This window comes from Zalophus californianus, chromosome 9 (genome assembly GCF_009762305.2).
Source record: "Zalophus californianus isolate mZalCal1 chromosome 9, mZalCal1.pri.v2, whole genome shotgun sequence".
NCBI lineage: Eukaryota > Metazoa > Chordata > Mammalia > Carnivora > Otariidae > Zalophus > Zalophus californianus.
Window position 1 is genome coordinate 41,680,530 of NC_045603.1, and position 21,627 is coordinate 41,702,156.

The 21,627-nt window shown below is 35.6% G+C and overlaps 2 protein-coding genes across 8 annotated transcripts in view; both read left to right on the top strand.

Moving 5' to 3' along the window:
• The window catches only part of OSBPL8 (oxysterol binding protein like 8), a 161,955-nt gene extending 146,519 nt beyond the window's left edge, over positions 1-15,436 (top strand). For 4 of the 6 annotated variants that reach the window (XM_027591882.2, XM_027591884.2, XM_027591886.2 and 1 more), the window contains 7 exons: positions 116-205; positions 1,705-1,841; positions 3,375-3,560; positions 3,887-3,974; positions 7,537-7,642; positions 9,350-9,452; positions 11,194-11,326. In XM_027591882.2, coding sequence (XP_027447683.1) covers positions 116-205; positions 1,705-1,841; positions 3,375-3,560; positions 3,887-3,974; positions 7,537-7,642; positions 9,350-9,452; positions 11,194-11,326 — 843 coding nt within the window. Of the gene's footprint in view, positions 1-115; positions 206-1,704; positions 1,842-3,374; positions 3,561-3,886; positions 3,975-7,536; positions 7,643-9,349; positions 9,453-11,193 lie in introns of all 6 variants that reach the window. The other 2 variants (XM_027591883.2, XM_027591885.2) reach the window with 1 other exon arrangement.
• Positions 15,437-16,709: 1,273 nt separating this feature from the next.
• On the top strand, positions 16,710-21,086 carry BBS10 (Bardet-Biedl syndrome 10). 2 transcript variants are annotated; one of them, XM_027591889.2, is made up of 2 exons: positions 16,710-17,554; positions 17,976-21,086. In XM_027591889.2, the coding sequence occupies exons 1-2, from the start codon at positions 17,370-17,372 to the stop codon at positions 19,954-19,956; spliced, it is 2,166 nt and encodes a 721-aa protein (XP_027447690.1). In that variant the 5' UTR covers positions 16,710-17,369; the 3' UTR covers positions 19,957-21,086. The 2 variants fall into 2 exon arrangements, with proteins under 2 accessions (XP_027447690.1, XP_027447691.1); XM_027591890.2 differs by having other exon boundaries at positions 17,412-17,600.
• Positions 21,087-21,627: the final 541 nt, after the last annotated feature.

Here is a 21,627-nt window from a genome sequence, read left to right on the forward strand (position 1 = left end):
TTGCCTTCAGTAGCACTGTAACTATACAATTACGTCTTTCGTTCCTTTTTGTCTACTTTATATGTAAATATAAGTTAAAAGCAAAATATTTCTGTAACATTTTCTCTTTTAAAAGCCATTTCTAGGTAGTAGTGACTGTGTTAATCAAATATCAGGGAAACTTAAATTGGGAAAAGAAGTCCTAGCTACTTTGGAAGGCCATTGGGTAAGTGTTTTTGTATTTTAGCTTTACAAAGAGAATTTTATTCTATGAAAAAAATTAAAAATGACATTTTAAAAGTTCACTTATTCCATTGCTAAAAGTATCATCACTATTCAACATAAGCTTCAGCTGAACAAATATTTTGGCATTGAGCTATTATCAACAATCTTTAGTTTCATGTAGTACTTTATCTTTCCAAAACTTTTTTTTTTAGATTTATTTATTTATTTATTTGAGAGAGAGAATGAGAGAGAGTGAGCACATGAGAGGGGGGAGGGTCAGAGGGAGAAGCAGACTCTGCTGAGCGGGGAGCCCGATGTGGGACTCGATCCTGGGACTCCAGGATCATGACCTGAGCTGAAGGCAGTCGTTTAACCAACTGAGCCACCCAGGCACCCTCCAAAACTTTAATTCAATAAAAATAGCTAACTTACCACTTACAATGTATTGCACTGTTTAAAAATGTTACTCATATTAATTCATTTAATACTAAGTGACTGTATGAGGTGGGTACTGTTAACTGTTTCTGTTTTACCGAGGAGGACACTGAGGCACAGAGGGTTTAATTTGCTCAAAGTGATGGAGCAGTATTCCAGCCCATGCTCTCTGGCTCCAGGGCTGTGCTTCTACTCAGAGCAGTATACTGCCTCTCACCTCGAAGAAAGAGGCATTTCCAGTTAGAGTTACATTTCCTTTTGAGGAACATTGAAAGGATACAGTGGTATTTGAGAGCAATGGCTTTTATTTCTTTCTCTACTGACATAAATTCACATTTATATAATTTTGTTAAGAGGAGCTTAAATGAATAAGAAGGATATATCATGGTACTGTCTAGATGCACTCTCACTGTGAACACTGAGTATATGCTGTTTTCTGCATTATAATCAGAAAATAATGAGAAATGTGATGAGAAAATGACACGATCTAGAGACTCAACCAAGAGGCCACAAATGCTCTGTAATTTTAAAAATTTACCTCAATCCAAAAATCGTTTGGAAAAAAGATAAAACTATGTTTTTTTAAAAAAATGAAATTTCTAAGATTGTGCTCAAATTTTTAATGCTAAGAAAAGCTTGTTGAAGTGTTGTGTGTGTGTGTGTGTGTGTGTGTGTGTGTGTGTGTATTGAGTACATAGGTAGGTAGTCAACAGAATCTCATTGTAGTTCTAGCAAATACTGTGCTCTGCTTTGACAGTTCAGAAATGGTTGTTGAGGTTTTTGCAAGTAATTGTTTGAAATTTGTTTATTAAGTAAAACTTGTGCTCTTCATGAACTTTTTGTGTGTTCAAATTTTTTAAATGACTAGTATTACATATTTAATAGTTTTATAAAATGACAAGAGATTTGGGACTTTTAGAAAAGTGCTAGTTGTATTTGTTTTAAAAATGTGTTTAACTGTGGGATTAAGTATCAAGAAGAAAGTATTATTATATTGTTATACTAAATAATCCTCTTTAAATAATGACAATTCTCTACATTAATTTTTAATTTCTTTAAATATAGGATAGTGAAGTTTTTATTAATGACAAAAAGACTGATAATTCAGAGGTTTTCTGGAATCCAACACCAGACATTAAGCAGTGGAGATTAATAAGGCACACTGTAAAATTTGAAGAGCAGGGGGATTTTGAATCAGAGAAGTAAGTATACCATTTTTCAGCTAACGTCATGAATATCGAAGAGTGATTTTTAATCCCTCAAGAGTATGGACACTTTTCTCTGTCACTTTTCAGTCACATTTTAATTCAAAATAACATTTGTGGGATGTGACAGGATTTTTTTTTTTTCGGTATATGTGAATGTCAAATAAATATACAAATCATACTGGTTAAAAAAATCATACTGGTTTTCTGCAGTTCTAAACTAAAGCTTCCCATTTTTTCCTTTCTCTTCTTATCTGCTCCAGGGCCTATTAAAAACAAAAAACAAAACAAAAAAACCAAAAACTTCTGTTTTGTTTGTATAAAATCATGGGACTAATTACTCTTGGCTTACAAAATATACGAATTATGTCATGAGATATGCAGGCTTCTAGAGGACTTACATTAGTTGGGTAATAATTATGACTATCGTTTCTGTTCTTAAGTCATGAAATTCTTGCTGGATCTCTTACTTTTGAACCAAAAATACTATTTAAATATTGCCCAGTTCTATTCTTATTATATTTCTCTGTGTTAGAAGGTTTCTATGCAAAAGACCCTCTACCAGGTACTTTATATACGTTATACAGTTTAGCTCTCGCTACATGTTCTCATATGCATATCATTCTCATGTCTCATTGTCATGAGGACTCATGTCTGTGTACTTCTACATCCAAAATTGAGGTTGTCAAAAATGGAATAATATGTATGTACCAGTTCTAAAAATTGTTTCAGCTATAACCACATGATGCTCTCCATCAAGAGTGAAGCTTTGCCAAGGCATACAACAATTTTTGAGGTGTGAATATAATTTAACATATTTTAAAGATGAGGAAATGAGTCTTAGGATAAGTAACTTTTAGTTCATCAGCCGAGAATTCATCCCAACTCTGATTCCAAAGCTTGTGTTCTTTCAGTCACAACATGCTGTCTTCCTAGGTAGATGGAATATAGATAGTATATTTTTATTTGATAAAAAACTAAACTTTAGTAGGGGAAAAAATTTTACCTCAGTCTTTTCTGTTATATCATTGGTTCTCAACACTGGCTACACATTAAAATCACCTGGAAAACATTTAAAAAACCAATACTTGGGCCTATCCCCAAGATTTTCATTTTAAAAGTTCCTGATGATTCCTGCATCCAAGGTTGAGAAGCATGGCATTAGAGTATTGGATCTTTGAGGCTAGTGAATCTTAAACAGTGATAAGAATCATCCAGGGAGCTTAAAAATATAGATTCTCAAGCCTTCATTACATTCTTATCATCTTGGGTCAGCACCATTCATTGCCATATGTTTAAGAATCCAAGTAATACCTCTCTCTTGGCAAGAAAAAAATTCGTTTCCACTGTGATTTCTCTTCTTTAGGCACCACTTTTTATATCTTGACACATTTCGAAGCCTATGAGCATAAGCTTTGTCAAAGCCAAAAACCCACATGGGCACCATTTTCTCTCAAGGGGATTCAAATCTATTCTATGTAGATTTGATTTTCTCTTGCTTTTTTAATGCTGTTTTTAAACATGTATTAGACTCTGGCAGCGGGTAACTCGAGCCATAAATGCCAAAGACCAAACGGAAGCTACCCAAGAGAAGTATGTTTTAGAAGAAGCTCAAAGACAAGCTGCCAGAGATCGGAAAACAAAAAGTGAAGAGTGGACATGCAAGTTATTTGAGCTTGATCCACTCACAGGAGAATGGCATTACAAGTTTGCAGAGTAAGTAATTAAAAAGAGTATGTTACAAACAATATACCAACGTAGGTTTTTGCCTTTATTTCTGTAATTTTTAATGTTAGTTGGAGTAGTTTTTCATTAAGCCATACATATAAATTAGATTGAGATTTTAAACTTGATGTTCCATTCATTATAAATTTGACTCCATGAGAGTAGTTTACAAAATAAGCTGAGGATCAGAAGATTAGATATGATAAATATTAATCTTACAGCTAGGTTCATAATTGCTAATGTAAATCTATTTATAGAATACATTTTTGGAAAAGTGTTTTCATTTATGAAACGGGTTTTTTTTTTCATTTATACAGTACTAGACCATGGGACCCACTTAATGATATGATACAGTTCGAAAAAGATGGTGTTATCCAGACCAAAGTGAAACATCGTACTCCAATGGTATGTAATAAAAAAGTAACAAGACCTGCTAGGCATACAAATTTTTCTTTTAAATATTTATTTATTTTTTAGAAAAAGTGAGCGGGGGGAGGGGCAGAGGGAGAGGGAGAGAGAATTTCAAGTAGACTCCGCCCTGGGCACGGTACCTGACTCAGGGTTTGGTCCCACAGCCCATGAGATCATGATCTGAGCCAAAACCAGGAGTTGGACACTTACCCAAGTGTGCCACCCAGGCACCCCTAGGCATACAAATCTTTTAAACCCTTAGTATCTTTGGCCACCAGTGTTTAAAATTTGGCTTCAAAATTTAAAATTTGGGGTCAGCAAAATGCAGAGTAGGCAGCTCCAAGCTCTTGTCCCTTCAAAGAAACAAAAAAGCAAGCAAAAATGATCAGAACCAAATTTGCCAGAACTATGGAAAACAGTCAGAGGTTTGCAGCAACAAAATGAATGCTAAATCAAGACAGAGATGACTTCAAAGCCATAGGAAAGCTTTATGGCATTTTTACTTGTCCTTACCCCAACTCTTCACGGGTGGACTGGTAGTCTTGAAGGGTCCCCAGATTCCCAGTGTGAGTCCTGGTTCCAGAGGGAGCAGAGCAGACCTTATTCACAAATTGTGTATGTCTATTGTAACGAAGGATGCATGTTGTCGCTAACTCAGCTCAACCAGAAAGCCTGCAGGTATTGCTTGGAAGTACTGAGCCATACTGACAGCCTGCACAATCCTGGGGCAAAAGATTACCATTGAAACAAAACAGTAGACTGTGGAAGGCCAGAAACAAAAGCTGGGGAGAGAATCTTTGGGAAACTAGGGAGTCACGGATTTTAGAAAACCATGGAAATGTTCAAGGCAAAATGCTTATGCTCAAAAAAGACCTGTGCAAGCCTGGCTTAGTGTTGAAAAAGGGCTGCTACATGGATCCAGTCTGCTAAGGCTGGGAGAGTATTGTTTTGTTTTTGTTTTTTGTTTTTATTTGTTTAGCTACTGGTGTTCAAGGAAGCTTCTGTCAAAATGCTAGCTGAACACAGGCTAAGGAGCAGAGATTTCAGTAACCATGAACAAGGAATACAGTCTTTGCAAAAACAATTTAGAGACTTGACTGAACAAATGGAGTACTGTAGCTTTCATCAGTCCAGAAGACAGCAAGCCCTGGGGAGAAGATGGAGAATCTGATTTCCTGAATTACCACATTATAACAGTCAGATGTCCAGTTTTCCATAAAGAATAACAGGGCATACAAAGAAGCATGAAAGCATGACCCATTCATTAAAAGGAACAGGATAAATTGACAGAAACCATCCCTAATGAAATCTAGACACCAGACTCAGAAGACAGTTTTTAGAACAGTTGTCTCAAATGTGCCCACAGAGTTGAACAGGAACAAAGAACTAAAGAAAACCAAGAAAAAGATATATAAACAAAATTAAAATATCAATAAAGAGAAACTATACAAAAGAACCAAACAAATTCTGGAGCTCAAAAGTAGAATAAAGTGAAAAAGAGGCTACTAGGGACTGAGGGGAAGAGAGAATGGGAAGTCATTGCTTAATTATTATAGTCTCTCTTTGGGATGATGAAAATGTTTTAGAAGTAGCTGTGACATTTGCACAATATTGTGAATCTACTTAATACTACTGAATTGTACACTTAAAAATGGCTAAGATGGCAAAACTTATTATATATATCTGTACACATACATGGTATCACTATTTAGAAATTGTAAAACATTTTAGGGGTGCCTGCGTGCCTCGGTCATTTAAGCATTTGACTCTTGATTTTGGCTCAGGTCATGATCTCAGGGTTGTGAGATCAAGCCCTGTGTTCGGCTCCATGCTAGGCATGGATCTGCCTAAGATTTCTCTCTCTCTCTCTCTCTCTCTCTCTCCCCCTCCCTCCCCCCATCCCTCTCTCTCCCCCCGCCCCTCCCCCCTCTTTTTCCCTCCCTCCCTCTCTTAAAAAGAAATTTTAAAACATTTTAAAATTTTGTTTCTTCCTTTAACCACACTAACATGATAAATAGAGACAGGGCATCTGTATTTCCTCCTAAAGGTAGAGTTTACTGAGAGATAGATTGCTGACTCCCTTTATCATTTTGAATACTTCTCACCAGTCTTCATAATGTCCAATTTGAACCTACTCTAAGAATGTGGATTTGGATTCTAATGCTATAATGTTTAGTTTCTATGACTTGAAGTAGGAGGGCATAGTGTAGGCTGGATCTAGAACCTACTTGCTCATTGCTTATTTTCTGTTAATAAAATTACAGAAATTTTATTTGAATTTCAGTCTTTTGAATAAGATTTTGCAAGAGAATAGGTAATTGGTGGATAATTCCTCTTTATAATAGTATGAATGGAATCCAGGAGTTAGGATGACTGGTTCCCTGTTTTTCTAAGCATATAAATTACCTTACCCTTTTAATTCTAGTTTCTTCTCTTGAATTTGAGTTTTTAACCTTAAGATTGACCTCCAAAATTGCAAGCCTATTAATAGAGTCTAAAGTTCATTATTCTAAGGAAAATTTAGTCTTAGTTGATCATTTGATATACTTCTGAATCTTGTGCATGCATTCAAATACTTTCTGTAAGTATAAATCATGCTCTGCAACAGGGCGCCTGGGTGACTCAGTTAGTTAAGCATCTGTCTTCGACTCAGGTCATGATCTCAGGGTCCTGAGATTGACCCCCATGTCAGGCTTCCTGCTCAGCAGGGAGTCTGCTTCTCCCTCTGCCGCTCCCCCCTTCCGCCACCTCCCCACTGCTCTGTCTCTCAAATAAATAAATCTTTTTTAAAAAAATCATGCTCTGCAAAATAATAATACTTTCATTTATTATAAGATGCTTTCTAGGGGCAACTGGGTGGCTCAGTCGGTTAAGCATCTGCCTTTGGCTCAGGTCATGAGCCCTGCATTGGGCTCCCTGCTCAATAGGGTGTCTGCTTCTCCCTCTCCCTCTGCCCATCCCCCTGCTCATGCTTGCTCACGCTCTCTCTCTCAAATAAATAAATAAAATCTTTAAAAAAAAAAAGATGCTTTCTACATTATCCAGATATTATTAAAAGTAAATAATTTTATGAGAAACCCAACATCATTCAATGGGAATGTTTCTAATGTTGAGAACAAGATAAATATGATTGAAAAAGAACACTACTATTTATGACATTGAACTAGAGATACTGGTACAGTTAGAAGTATGGGGGGTCTATATTCATATTTGTGTGTACATAAAAATGTCTCTTGCAGGATATACAAAGTAATAGTGTGAGTAATTTGTGGCAAAGAAAATGGGTTGATAAGAGTTCAGGAGTAAAGAGAAACTCTTCATTGCATAGTTTTAAAATATTTTTTGTTGTTTGTGCCAAATTAATGTTTCCTATTACAATTTAATAATTCGATTATATAAGTGTATCACATCTTGTTTAAGTTTTAATTAGACTATTTCATCTTTGTTTTTATTTCAGTGTACTGCACCCATGAACGGATAGTTTTGACAGTTGTACAACATTGGTCTTTAATTTAAAAATTGACTGCAAATTCACATAGCATGGCTTTTTTTTCAGGTTAGTGTCCCAAAAATGAAACATAAGCCAACCAGGCAACAGAAGAAAGTGGCAAAAGGCTATTCCTCCCCAGAACCTGATATCCAGGACTCATCTGGAAGTGAAGGTAAAAATATTTACTGCAGACAATTCACTACAAGCACCTAAACTTTTAAAAGGATATTACTGTTTTATGTTTAATATGTGAAAAGTGGTTTTCATATTAACTCTAGAAGATAATATAGGAGTTTGGGTGAAAACAGAAATGGTATGCAAAAAAAAGCTATTTTAGATTATAGGTAAGTTTTAAGACCAGGCCACAAGGGAAAGGCAAGAGAGACCATGTAAATCAAGAACCACACTGTAGTACTAGTTCTTACGTCTTGTTAGCTTCTGAAAAATTGTTGATGATTTTGTAGATTCAATGCAGGAAGCATTTTTTGAGCTTTGAACTCATTTCCATGCTTCAAAAAAATTTTCCATTTTTAGAATAAATTCTTATAGTGTTTAGAAGTCACAGACAAGTAAAAATATAACTATATCAAAATTGTGGTCTGAATTAACTAGTATGCCATTCTTGTTCAATTCAGATAATGTGTAAAATGTCTTGAATTACAGTGAGATATAATGAAGAAAGGATTAAGGTAATGTCTGAGAAAATTGTTTTTTAAAAGCCACAGTTCTCTACTAAGCTCACACTAAGCTGGGGAGCTTATTTTTATAGAGATAACGCTAGAGGTGAATAAATGATAAATGACAGGAAATTAGTAGACAACAAATAACAGTTTAAAGGAAAGGGAGCTGAATTCAGTTTGAGGTAGGTTCTTAGAGGAACCCGAATGAATTATTAGGATTTTTAATGGATTAGAGCAATCTTGGCTTGAGGGATGTGGATGGGGGCAAGATTACCTGTGTAAAAGAGGAATAAAATCAATAAAAGTTTAAAAGTATGAGTCACAGGGTACTGGTGTGCTGGAGTGGGGAGTATTAGTTATACTGTTTTGTTCCCATTTTACAGAAAAGGAAATTGAGACACAGGTTAACCTGTTCAAGGTCACATGTCCCATAAGGCAGTATGTATATGTATTATGTGCAGATATTTTGGTTCCTTAATTCACTCTCTTATCCACTCCACTATTTACCTGTAACTTATCAGCTGACATTCACTGAGTACTTAATGTATGCCAAGCTAGATGTTTAACACACTGTACTACCACCATGTGAAGTTTGAATGGTGTTATTATTATTCCTGTTTTACAAATGAGAAAGCTGAGACCTGGAGAGAGGTTAAGATCTGAACAAAAACAGAAAGGAAGGAATGGATATGAGAGGTTTGAAGGGGAAAAAAATACAGTATACTAGTTGACAGTAAAAATTTATAGAAAAGGTAGCAAAACCAACTGAAAAGATAGAAAATTTAGGTGACCAGGGAAATAAAGGTAACATTAACAGTAAAACACTGAAAAGGGGGCCCAAAAAGCTGACTTCTTCAGATGTAGGCAAATAGACAAGAGATAGAAGAGAGTAATACCTTCACCCAAATTAGTATATGTATTTTTAATGAATTATTTTTGTCTACTTTAATGAATTTTAAAAAACTGATGCCATCCAAATTTGTGGTTACTTTAAATATATTTGTAGTATTCTAGTTTTGAAGTGATATGATTAAAACTTAAAAAATGCAGAGTATTAGTATTATTACGTTACTCTCTAAGCCATAAAAATAATGCCTAGGAAAATTTTGTAACACAAGAATCATTAAGCTGAAATGTAAATTGTTTATAATTAAATGTGTTTGCTATTTTCACCAACTTCATTCCAAATGTCTTTTCAGCTCAGTCAGTAAAACCAAATACAAGAAGAAAGAAAGGGATAGAACTGGGAGACATTCAAAATTCCATCGAATCTATAAAACAAACACAGGAAGAAATTAAAAGGTAATATATATGGATAGTGGCTATTCATTTAAGTCTAGAGGGATAGTTAAGAATCCTGTTATGTAGGAAATTATATGCGAACTTTACAGTTTCATAACATTGTTGGGCTAAAATAGACCTTGGCTTCTGCTGCCTGATGCCTAAAACTTATGAACTTCCTTCACCACTAAAATATTGGGGGAGAGTGGTGGTTTTTCCTCATCTGTGAGGGCAGAATTAGAATCTTACTGCTGTTGCATACTAGAAATATAGCTGGGTTAGGTGTGGAAGTGGGGTGGTTTCTGAGAAAGTCAGCTAACAAAGGCTTCTGCTGTCCCTTTTGTACGTAGCTAATTTTTAATTGGAGTACATCAGTTGTTGAAATACTGAAATACTTCATAGCAGTGGTTAAATAGCCTGAGACCTTTGAGTGCTCTTTTTGTAGTCCCAGACCCTTCCTCACACACACCTCTTCATGAACCAGCGGCACAGTCATTAACACCTGGGAAGGGTCCTGATCTGTCCTGCTCCATTGCTAAGCTAGCATGAGTGCAGATTGGTTGCCTCCCATTGCTGTATCAGGGGATTTTTTTTTTAAAGATGATTTTTCTCTTCTTAGTGATTTTAGAGCTTACATTTAGTTGCTGTTTTCATTTATAGCCTCATCTCCTGCCATTCCCTACACCTGTCCCATGTTCTCGTTCTGTGAAACTCCTCACATCTCCAGGATACACTGTGCTGCTGTGTCATCTCTGGAGCTTTGCCAACACTGAATTGCTCTTCCTCCCACCCTGCCCATTAAGAAAATCCTTGTTTTCCTTCAGAATATAATTCAAATACCACCCTTTTAGTACCATTTCTAATTACTCACCCTGCCCTGTAGAGTTACTAATCTCTCCACTTTCCTTGTACAGTTCTCTATACATAACTGCTTTTGAGCAGTTACTAGACTACAGAGTTGTTATTTTAAGTGTCTACTTACCTCACCCCTGCTGCCCCCACTGGACCGTGAGCTCCTTTAGAGGAGGGAGCATGTCTTCTGCATCTTGATGTCATCAGCCCTTATATAAAATTTTCGTTTTCTAGTTTAATTAGATTTTATAAATCAATGAACCTGTTCATTTGTTTCTTTATACTAGTAAAACACTTTAATAGAAGAAGTTGGGGTGGGGGCGGGGTCGGATGTCTTCACTAATCAGTTTTTCTTGTTTTTAGCCAAAAGCATTTAGGATGGCATGAGGATAGTGTAAGCTCATTTCATGACTAAGTTAACATTTTGTTAGCATATGAAGTGCCTATGTAGCATTTTTCAAGTTAGGAATGTCATGAAATCCGTTGTATTATTTTTTCCTGGAAAATTTTGGATTTTTCTCCACTTCTGCTATCTTCCCTAAAGTAAAGCTAGAAGAACCTTAATAGGCCAACTTAAAAAGCACCATTTTTGTTTTAAAACCACTGTTATAGAAAGGTGATATATTTTTATATCATCAGATTTTAATAATTATGTTTAATGCACATCATTGAGTAATATATTTGTATAACGTGGAATGTAGATTTAGACAAGGCCTAATAATGGCTTCACAGAGGATAATCAGCTTCCTATTCAGGTAGTCGTAATTGATTGAACTAGTTACTTTAGATAATGTAATTAAGTGTTCTGTTAATTAAGACTTTACTAATAAGCCCCATATATCAAATTGTGAGTTCTATGCTGACATTTTTGACATATAATTATAAAATTTATTTTTTCTTATTTTTGTAGAAATATTATGGCTCTTCGAAATCATTTAGTTTCAAGCACACCTGCCACGGATTATTTTCTGCAACAAAAAGACTACTTCATCATTTTCCTCCTGATTTTGCTTCAAGTCATAATAAATTTCATGTTCAAGTAGAAGTTCCTTACTGTTGAATCAATGAACTGGAATGATCAGATTTGACCTGGGACCAAATGTTCAAATTGCTTTGGTCTTTATTAAAACGTCACAATATTTCTAAAACAAAAATCTTAGAGACAAATGTAGAGGTGTTGACCTTTCATACCTTTTATCCTTAACCTGAAATAAGAACTATTGGTTATTAAAGTGAGCTTTGTGTTAAGTACCAGAACATTTCTAGCTTTTGTGACAATGTGTTTACATGTGAGTGTGATAAATCCACATGTATACACAATTGTGTCTTATGTATACCTGACAGTAGTCTTTGTATTCTATAGTATGTTCTGAGATATAGCATTAACATTCTTATGAAATATATATAGCAATCTATTTTCTTCATAAAACAGGCACAAGACTTTTATCAATAAGGAATTACAGAATGGGAAATGATGGCATAATAGACATGAATAGTTCAAATCACTGTCCTGTTTAAAAAAAATCATTTCCAAAGCACCCAGATCAATTGTCTTCGTAGAAACAGCAAGAAAAAAGTGTAGTCAAAATGGATGTACTGAGAGAGACAAGATGGCAAATTGCTTTTTTAAAAGTTTCACATGATTTCTTTTTAACCCCTAGAATTTAATATTTATAGATACAGGTATAAATGTATGTGTGTGTATATCAACATAAAAACTGGTATGCAGCTATTTGGATCTGTTCATTATATCTTTCTTATATCTATATAATACCACCTTAAGCACTTGCTTAAAATGTGTGGTCAAAATTTATTGCTGTCCTTTTTTCTTATTTCTGTTTTTTGTAACTCCATTGGTCCAATAGCATAGGCCAAATTCTAGAGATGTTTATAGAGCATATGAAATTCTGATAATTTATGTTTTTTTCATTATGAAAAATGTATTTTAGCTTTTGTTTAGACCCTAGTGTGTTCAGTGAACAAAGAGAATAGAAAAAATTATAACCAATATTTTATTTCAAAAGCCAAATAAGAGAAAGGTGATAAGAAAAGACACTTTGGTAGCATTTATGTGTACATTAAAATTGGTTTCTTTAAAATGTGCAATAAGTTGAGCATTTAAGAAGAGAATCAAGTTCTGAAGTTCAATTCCTTATTCTCCTCTGTTCTGAGCAACTTCATTCTGTGATAAAATCATAATTTGTCAAGATTTTTTTTGTTCAGGCTCAGGCAAACTTTTTCCTAATTTTTTGGGGGGTTAATATTTTTACTTTTTGTCATAAATATTTACAATCCTCAAAGCAATTTTTGCAAATGTAGTTAAGCTGTTGTCCTAAGATATATCTCAGAATCCTGAAAGTGTAGATTTCAAAATGGCTATTAATGAAAATAAAAGTCAGAATAACTATTCTGGCTACATTTGCCTTTGATTAAGAAGAGACTGTGAGATACCAGCAAGGTTACAATCAGTTGTTTATGCCATGATAAATATCAAATCAAGGAATGATTGCTAAATTACAAAAATTGAAAGTGATGAAAAAGAGCCTGCTTTTTTTCCCCCTAATATAGCTATCTTAAGTAGCCTTACATTTTAAGAAGAGCCATTTCCCATGTAGTTTTGGCAAAATAATGCTGTATTCCATATGTACATGTGCAAACATTTTTTTATTGACTGAAATATAAGTAAGATGTACCTATACCTGGTGTAAATGTAGGTGTAATAATGACTACACAGAACAGGTGGGATCTGTTTGTTTGTTTTCATACTTGTCAATATAATTTTTGTCCTCACTTTGTTACCAATGCTTTATGCTCAACTGCCTATTCATTGATAGATGATACTTTGTAAATATTGTACAATTTGATCCTCTTTATGGTTTAAATTAGTATTTATATCATATAAATTGGCTGATCACAAAAATCATTTCATCATTAAACCCTGAAAACTTAAAATTTTTTGTTGGTAAAACCCCATTTGGGGTTTTAGTCTTACCCACTTGTGTGTTATTTTCATTTGGTCTAAATAGTGTTTTATTTGTATAGGTATCTTCCAAGACTGGAAAGGTAATATTTTCTTTTTTTTAAGGCAGATGTTTTGCGTTCTTTACTCGAGTTAAAAACTAGTTCATGAAAAAGAGCAGGGTTACTCATGACTGTTTCTTATACACTGAAAGCATATATCTAATCTGATAGTCTTCTTATGCTTTTAGTTGTATGAGTTCCTTCCTGTGAACTGAACACAAAACTCAGGAATTGATGGCTTAGTTTTAGATCAGTGTTTATACTAGGCTTAGTATGTGAATCCTTTAAAACACATAATTAACTTTGTATGTAGCCATATATGTAATTGACTTTGAATGTTCTCTACCTGAGATTAATATTCCTTCAGACATGGATTCATAAAAATTGTGATTACAGTTCCCAGTTGTCTGAGAACCTCATGATAGTTTCTAGGATTTAAGATCTTATGACCACTTTTTTTCATTTGATCAAAAATTTTATTTTTTCACACAAAACTTTAGATGAGTAATAATTATTGACATGTGCATTTGTTTTAGTTATTAAATGTACTATGCCTTCAATTATCCACCATTTAGTGAGATGTAGCTGGCCCAGGAATAGATAATAAATAGGGCATGTGAAACAAGTAAGTTTCAGCAATAGATATTTTACTTGTATTTCATGTTAGTACTCTTTTGTATCAGTTATAAAGGTACAGTGTAATCTTTGTTACCATTCCATTGAAAAAGTTGGCCTTGTAAAATACAACACTCATTTAGTATTCATGCTTTTGTGCCTTTAAGAAAATACTTTTTGTTATTTTTGTGTTACAGGACTCTCCCAATATGATTCAAAGTGTTTATAGGCTTGTCATAAAGGGTCATTTCTCTATGTCATTTTATTTCCTTTTATATAGCTATAGTATATTTAAACAGTAATGCTGTACTTTTATAAGGGTTTGTCTATTTAACTATTTCAAATATATTCACTCTCAGACATCATTGAAGTAGACTAGTCAGATTATTCTGAGTATTGTAAACAGTGCCTTTTTGATGGAATTCACACTGTTTTGGGTGTCAACTTGTGCCATTTACACATAAAATTCTGTAGAAGGCAGTTTTAACTTTTTGAAGAATATCTTAGTCAAATATTTAAGAAAACAAATGTATAAAATTTCATTTTTTCCAGTGTTTAGCATTTCTAATGAGTAATGAATATATTTTTGGGTTTTTTTGGTTGATACACAGTGATGATGGCAATATCGATGAGCCATACATGATGCTGTAGATTATTTTGAATTATGTTAAATGTACAGAAATAAAATACTAATATTAGCATTTATACCAAATTTTCCAATTTGAACCAATAAGGGGTAACACCATACAAATCACTAAGTTTACATTTTAACTTCTATCTCATTTGACTACATGGATAAAGAAATTCTTTAAAATGTATAACCTGCCACTATTATGTAATTTGGTTTCATTTTGTTTACATACAGTGTGTGAATTTGGTATATTTAAGTTAGTTTTTGTTACTCTTTAACATACTGTTTGTTTTGTTACAGTTTTTAATTGAAGATGGACTGTTAAAATTGTATAGGACCAGTGTCTCTTTAATATGATTAACATATTTAGAAGAAACACAAGAAACCCATGACAAAATGAATGTGAATATACTTTCTAAAATGTTTAGAAAATTTTATCTTTTTGCATTTTTCATGTAAAATTATTTTAGTATTACAATAATGAAATTTATTTAAAAATATGCCATGAAACATTTGAGCCACAGAACTTCAGTTGAAAATTTTTTCACTTTTTAGCATGCTAAATATACATCTAAGTTAAATATCCTGTTGAATGGCCATTTATAAATTCAAACACTACCACTGGTCAGTTTTGTATAATAGAATAAAAGTATGTTATCTGCAATGTAAGTACAGCACACTGTCAAATCCTTTCTCTAAGGTGCATAGTAGATGTACAGATATCTAGTCATAGGCAACTGTTTTGTAATGTATTACATTTCTAATCTATTATTCCTAACCTACTATAAATGTTTGCAGAGACAAAAGAATCGAATTTTTCTAATCTGTAAAATTATGCTAACTTCTACAGGTAGGCATTCTGAATAAAATTCTTAAAAAGAGCAAACTGTGATCAAATGACTTTGAATATAACATGTGACTAACTTCATCCTAGTGTTTAAATTAAAAAAAAAATCTTTTTTGTAGGGGTAGTTGTGAAGGATGGTGAAGGGCTGGGAAGGATTTAATAGTTAGAAACCCTAATGTATGCTTTCCTTGGTGCTTTATATTCATTGTTCTTAAATACTCATCATAACCTTACGGTAAGTGGAAGTTAACCCACCTTTATAAATGAAGAATCTGAGACTTAGAGAAGTTAAATGATTCCAGAAGCTATGCAGTAAGAGTGATGGCAAGCAAAAGTTTAAATCCATGTCTGACTTCCATGTCGATTCTCCTTCCACAGTACACTTAAATGGTAAACCCTGATGGTAGCACTTTACTTTTTAAAAGTTTGGAGTAATCCACTGCTCCAATTGGTGTACCATAGCTATATCCACCACTGTTTTGTGATGGGTAGAACCAGAAAAAAACTTATTATTAAGCAATTATATATACAGAACCTATATAAAAAGATTTTCCTCTCAAATCACTTAGTCCATACTGAGTCAACATCAGGTGAGTTTCAAATCATTCCTGTCTGGTTTTCTCTTTTCCTTCATCCTCCTCCTCTTCCATTCTTGCTCTGTCCTCAGGGTCTACTTGCTTCTGCCTAATAGTCCGTTGGTTCTGTCTTATTAATTGGGTGGGGCAGGGTGGAGGGAGGGAAAGGAGGGCTTACAGGTTTCCCCTGTCCTATGCGTAGGAATAAGGTAAGGAGAACAGCCCCTCATTGTTGAACCTCAATGACAAATCTACAAGGTAAGTAATTTTCTTAACTAATATTGACTGCATTCTCATAGGTGTCCCGTGTTGTGCTATCATCCTAATTGGCTTTTCTGCACTTTTACAAAATAATCCTTTTCTTGTAGAGAGAGTGGGTCCATACACTAGTGAATATCACAGTAATTTGGGGGGTGTACTGTAAATATTTGACTGTTGAGTGCTTAGTATATATGCCAGGCACCATGCAAAAAAAGTTCTTTGCAAACATTCTCACTCTGCAAAACCTTGAGATTTTTCCTTTATATATTATCTCCATTTTTTAAGGTAAGAAAAGTGGAGATGAAAGAGTTTATGTCACAAGTGTCAGAGGAAACCGAGGTCTAAATCTTAAGCCGTACTGTTAACCATTTCATCCTTGAGAGAAAATGTGTTTTAATATATGAAACAGTATGGTTTTTTTGCCTGTTTTCTTATGCACTTGTATCCAACAATATTAGGCCACTGTTTTTAAAGCATACTAGTGATCGCCAATGTAGCTAAGTTTTCACATCTGTCCCCTCTGCTAAAGAAAATGTAAACTGTGGTGGCTGGGGGTTTCATAGTGATATCCGTGCCCGGGAAATGTGGCGAAGTCTCCTGCGGAAAGCATAAAGCTTGCTGCTGTCCCGCATCCCGACGCTGTTTTTGTGATGGTTAGAGCAACCTATGATACTGTGGACAGAATACTCCTGAGTCCAACGCAGAGGTTTTGTCAGGTGGGGCACGAACCCGGTTCCACCCGCGGGACCCACTCCCTCCTACGCATAGGCCTCCCTAAGCGTGCGGACTTCTCTAGAGGAAGGACGTTTCCTGGGCGACAGATTTGGTGGCAGCGGAAGCCACTGCTGGGAATAAATTCACCCAGGGAGCTGGGGAAGGGCTGGCAGTTTCCGGTCCAGGAACAGATCCTGAGAAGTCCTGACCTCTTTCCCAGCTTCGCGGACTACCGGAACGCCAGTCCCAGGTGGCACGGTACCGGACTACCCCGTTAGTGGGCGCTGGGGAACGAAGCCCCGCTGCTCCGTCGCGCGGCCTCCTCCCCGCCCCTTCCGCTTCCGGCCGCTTCGCCTCACTCCTTCCTGGCCGTGCTGGTGCTCGCCCGTCCGTGGCCGGAAGACTCGCGAACTTTACATGGTATGGCTGCCGTGGGGTCTGCAAAGGTGGCGTTGCAGGTGGCAGAAGTGCTGGAGACCATCGTGAGCTGCTGCGTGGGGCCCGAGGGGCGGCAAGTTCTGTGTACGAAGCCCACCGGGGAGGTGCTGATCAGCCGGGATGGAGGCTGCCTCCTGGAGGCGCTGCACTTAGAGCATCCCATAGCCAGGTACCGGCGTCCCACGTTCCAGCTCGTTAGAGCGTCCCATGGCCAGGTACTATTGTCCCACTCTCCTACCCAGAGCTAGGCACCCCGGGCCATCTCCCTGAACCCTTACCTTGTGCTCCTGGGAAGACTCACCTTGGACGAAACCAGTATGCGTAGGATTCGAGCGCCGTCCAGTGGAATGTTCTTTTGGAAATCAAATCTTACCAAACACCCAAGAACATTTGTTTCCCTACTCCTCGCTCCACCCAACCCCAGAATCTTGAAATAAAACAAAGTAAAACTTTGTAAAAACTAAAACTAAAAACATCAGTCATAAAAGTCTTTTATGACTTTGGTTGTGAAACCATGGTTTCAACTTGATTTACATGTGTGAAGGCAGTCTTCTGAAAATCTGAGTTGCTTTATTTCTTTTTTTGTACAGGATGGTGGTGGCGTGTGTTTCCAGTCATCTAAGAAAAACAGGAGATGGTGCTAAAACGTTTATTATCTTTCTTTGTCATTTACTCAGAGGACTTCATACAATAACAGACAAAGAACAGGATTCTTTGATTTCCAAAAATATTCAAACCCATAGAAGGCATTGGAAAAATTGTTGTCAGTGGAAATTTATTTCTCAAGCTCTTCTAACGTTTCAGACACAAATATTAGATTATATTATGGACCACTACTTAAGTAAACACTTTTTGTCCGTCTTTTCTTCATCCACTAAAGAGAGAACACTGTGCAGGAGCTCTTTAGAGCTGCTCTTAGAAGCATACTTTTGTGGAAGAGTGGGGAGAAATAATCACAGCTTTATTTCACAACTGATGTGTAACTACTTTTTCAAGAGTATGGCTTGTGAAAGTGGGTTTGAAGAAGTATTTGACTTAGTGGATGACTATTTTGTAGAGTTGAATGTTGGTGTCACTGGCCTTCCTGTCTCAGATTCCAGGATCATAGCTGGGCTTGTGCTTCACAGAGACTTTTCTGTATACTGTCCAGCAGATGGTGACATAAGAATAGTGATAGTAACAGAAACCATTCAGCCTCTTTTTTCAACTTCTGGATCAGAGTTTATTCTAAATTCAGAAGCACAGTTTCACACCTCTCAGTTTTGGATTATGGAAAAGACAAAAGCAATAATGAAACATTTACAGAGTCAGAATGTAAAATTGCTCCTGTCTAGTGTGAAACAACCGGACTTAGTTATTTATTATGCAGGACTGAATGGCATATCAGTGGTAGAGTGTTTATCACCTGAAGAAGTTTCTCTTATCCAGAGGATCATCGGTCTTTCTCCTTTTGTACTAGCACAGGCCTCTTCACAGTATGAAATCTGTAACACTGCTTTGGTGAAATTTTGTAAGCCCCTTATCTTGAGATCCAAAAGGTATGTTCATCTTGGCTTGATTAGCACATGTTCATTTATACCACACTGTATAGTTCTTTGTGGACCAGTGCAGGGTCTTGTTGAACAACATCAAGATGCTTTACATGGAGCATTTAAAATGCTTCGACAGTTATTTAAAGATCTTGATCTAAATTACATGACACGAACCAGTGATCAAAATCATACATCAAGTCCTCCTACTTATAAGACTAGCAGAGAAAGTAATCCATTGCCAGAAATTGTTAGTGGCTTAATACAAAGGCCATATCAGGGCACAGTTGTAAAGAACAAAGGTAAACTGGCAAAAACTCAAACATATTTAAAAGTGTATTCAAATTTGGTAGTTCCAAATGTAGAATTAGAAACCTGTATTCCATATTCAACACCAAAAGTGACACCAACAGATACATACCAGACAGATGAAACACTGAGATGTTTACCTCCAACCAAAACCAGGATAATTGATGACAGTGAACCATTTATAGAGAGTAATTCTGCTAATTCAATAGCAGAAAACACTGGAATAGAAATTTCTTATGAAAATTTACAAGTCACAAAAATTGCTAGAAAGGGAAGCATGTTGCCAGTGAGAGAGAAGTCCCTGGAGATGTGTACTTCCCAGAGTTACTGCTGCTCCACTCTACCAGCAGGTTGTGTTTTGCCAGTGGGTGGTAATTTTGAGATCCTGTTACATTACTATCTTCTTAACCATGCCAGAAAATGTCAGCAATCAGAAGAAACCATAGTTAGCATGATAATAGCTAATGCTCTTTTAGGCGTTCCCAAAATCCTGTATAAGTCTAAGAAGGGAAAGTATAGCTTTCCACAAATATATGTAAGAACGCTCCATGCACTGCAAACCAGTCAACCCATGGTGAGCAGTCAGACGGGTTTGGAATCAGTAGCTGGTAAATACCAGTTACTAACTTCAGTTCTTCAGTGTTTAACAAAAATTTTAACCATTGATTTGGTAATCAATATTAAGAGACAGCCTCAGGAAATGTATGATCAAGATTCAGAAGAGGAAGTATAAAATTGGAAGTTTTTTATTAACCAAAATTTTAATTCAACTCAAGCAATGAAGGATGTGACAACTGATTCTCAAATCAATTCAGTCTAGTTAGGAAAACATCAAAACTTAAAAAGTGTTTAGAAGTACACTAAGAGGCTAGCAGACGTTCAGACACAAATACTAGAAAACATTACGGAACAATTCTGGGGAGGGAGTCTTCCACATAGGGGAAGCCAAGATCTGACTATGTGTTTTCCCCTTCCGGGTGCCTGTCTGCGCTCTGTTAGTTCATGTGTCTGTGGAAGGGTGTTTCTTTATAGCTCCTTTTTACCTTACCCTTTTTTTACTCTCTTCATCTGTCCTCACCTTTCTGTATTTATTTAGTTCATAGAATCATTTAATCTGAGATTTGGATGGGGTCTTCAGATGTCATCCTATTTTAATGGTTTAAAATATAAAATACAGTATTTGCTTCATTTAAAATTATTTTCTCTACACATAATTTCTAAAGCAATGAATAGAAGTCTTGACTTTTTTTCCCTCAAGCATATAAAATAGTTTTTACTTTTATATGTCCCCTTATTTATATCTGTTTTAGGTGGAAAAGCCTGGATATATTTTTTCACTATCCATACACCACTGACTCTGTAACCGGAAATGTGACTTTGTGCACTGTAAACTTATTTTCATTTCTGTAGTTAAAAGTTAGTTTCAGAAAGGTTATGAAATGCATACTATCATTTTCTCCTGTCCCCTAAGAGCTTGTAAAAATCATTCATGTATGTGCTTGCTTTTCTTGTATTTGGTGCATACAGTTCAGAGTTCAATAGTAATAAATAGTTTGAAAATTCTTTTTTTTTTTAGTGCTTCAGCCAATTGGTTTATAAAAAAAAATCAAAGATGGGTAATAATAGTACCTCGCTACATCATTATGCAACAAGATAAACTATTTTTTTGGCCTTCATGAAAGTTCCTGTTTTACTTAACTTTTTATACCGAGTTGTTTTATCTTCTGTTGTGACAAATACTAAGTTAACATTACTATGCTTATACCTTCTTGGAATACTTAAAAAAAATAGAACTTTCTACTGAAAAAAGTTTGAGACTTTTACATTCATTTCTGTACAACATGTAAATAAAGAATTGATTATGCAGTGCTAAGCTTCCACCTATACTTTTAGAAAAGGGGTCTAACACCAAACTCTCACTTAAGTTTTGAGTGCTCAGAAATTAATCATACCGTGAATTTCCCCTGAAGATGGTGACAGCTTTGCAGAGGGTGGTTTCAACGCTACACCCTAAATCAAAGTTATAATGATTAACATATACTTTGCTTTCCCAACTTTTCAAACATTGCATAGATTCAAGAACAGCTTCATTCCAGTAACCTTCAATTGGAACAATGCAATCATGAATCTATTCCAGGGAAACAATTATAACGTAGTTTAGGGTTAATTCAGAGTTTCTTAGGGTAAAAGGATGTAATTACTCCTTTATATATAGTTGCAAAACACAACACAACACACAGCATTATGTTCTCAGAGAACACAAGTCTTGTATCCTTGCACACAGGATTCCCTGCACCCTGGCTTGAGAACTTTTATCAGCAAAAACCTACACATTCCCTTTCTCGGGCCTCAACCGTGGCTTTGAGGTTACCGTCAAGAGTAATAAGCACAAGTATGCAAGGAA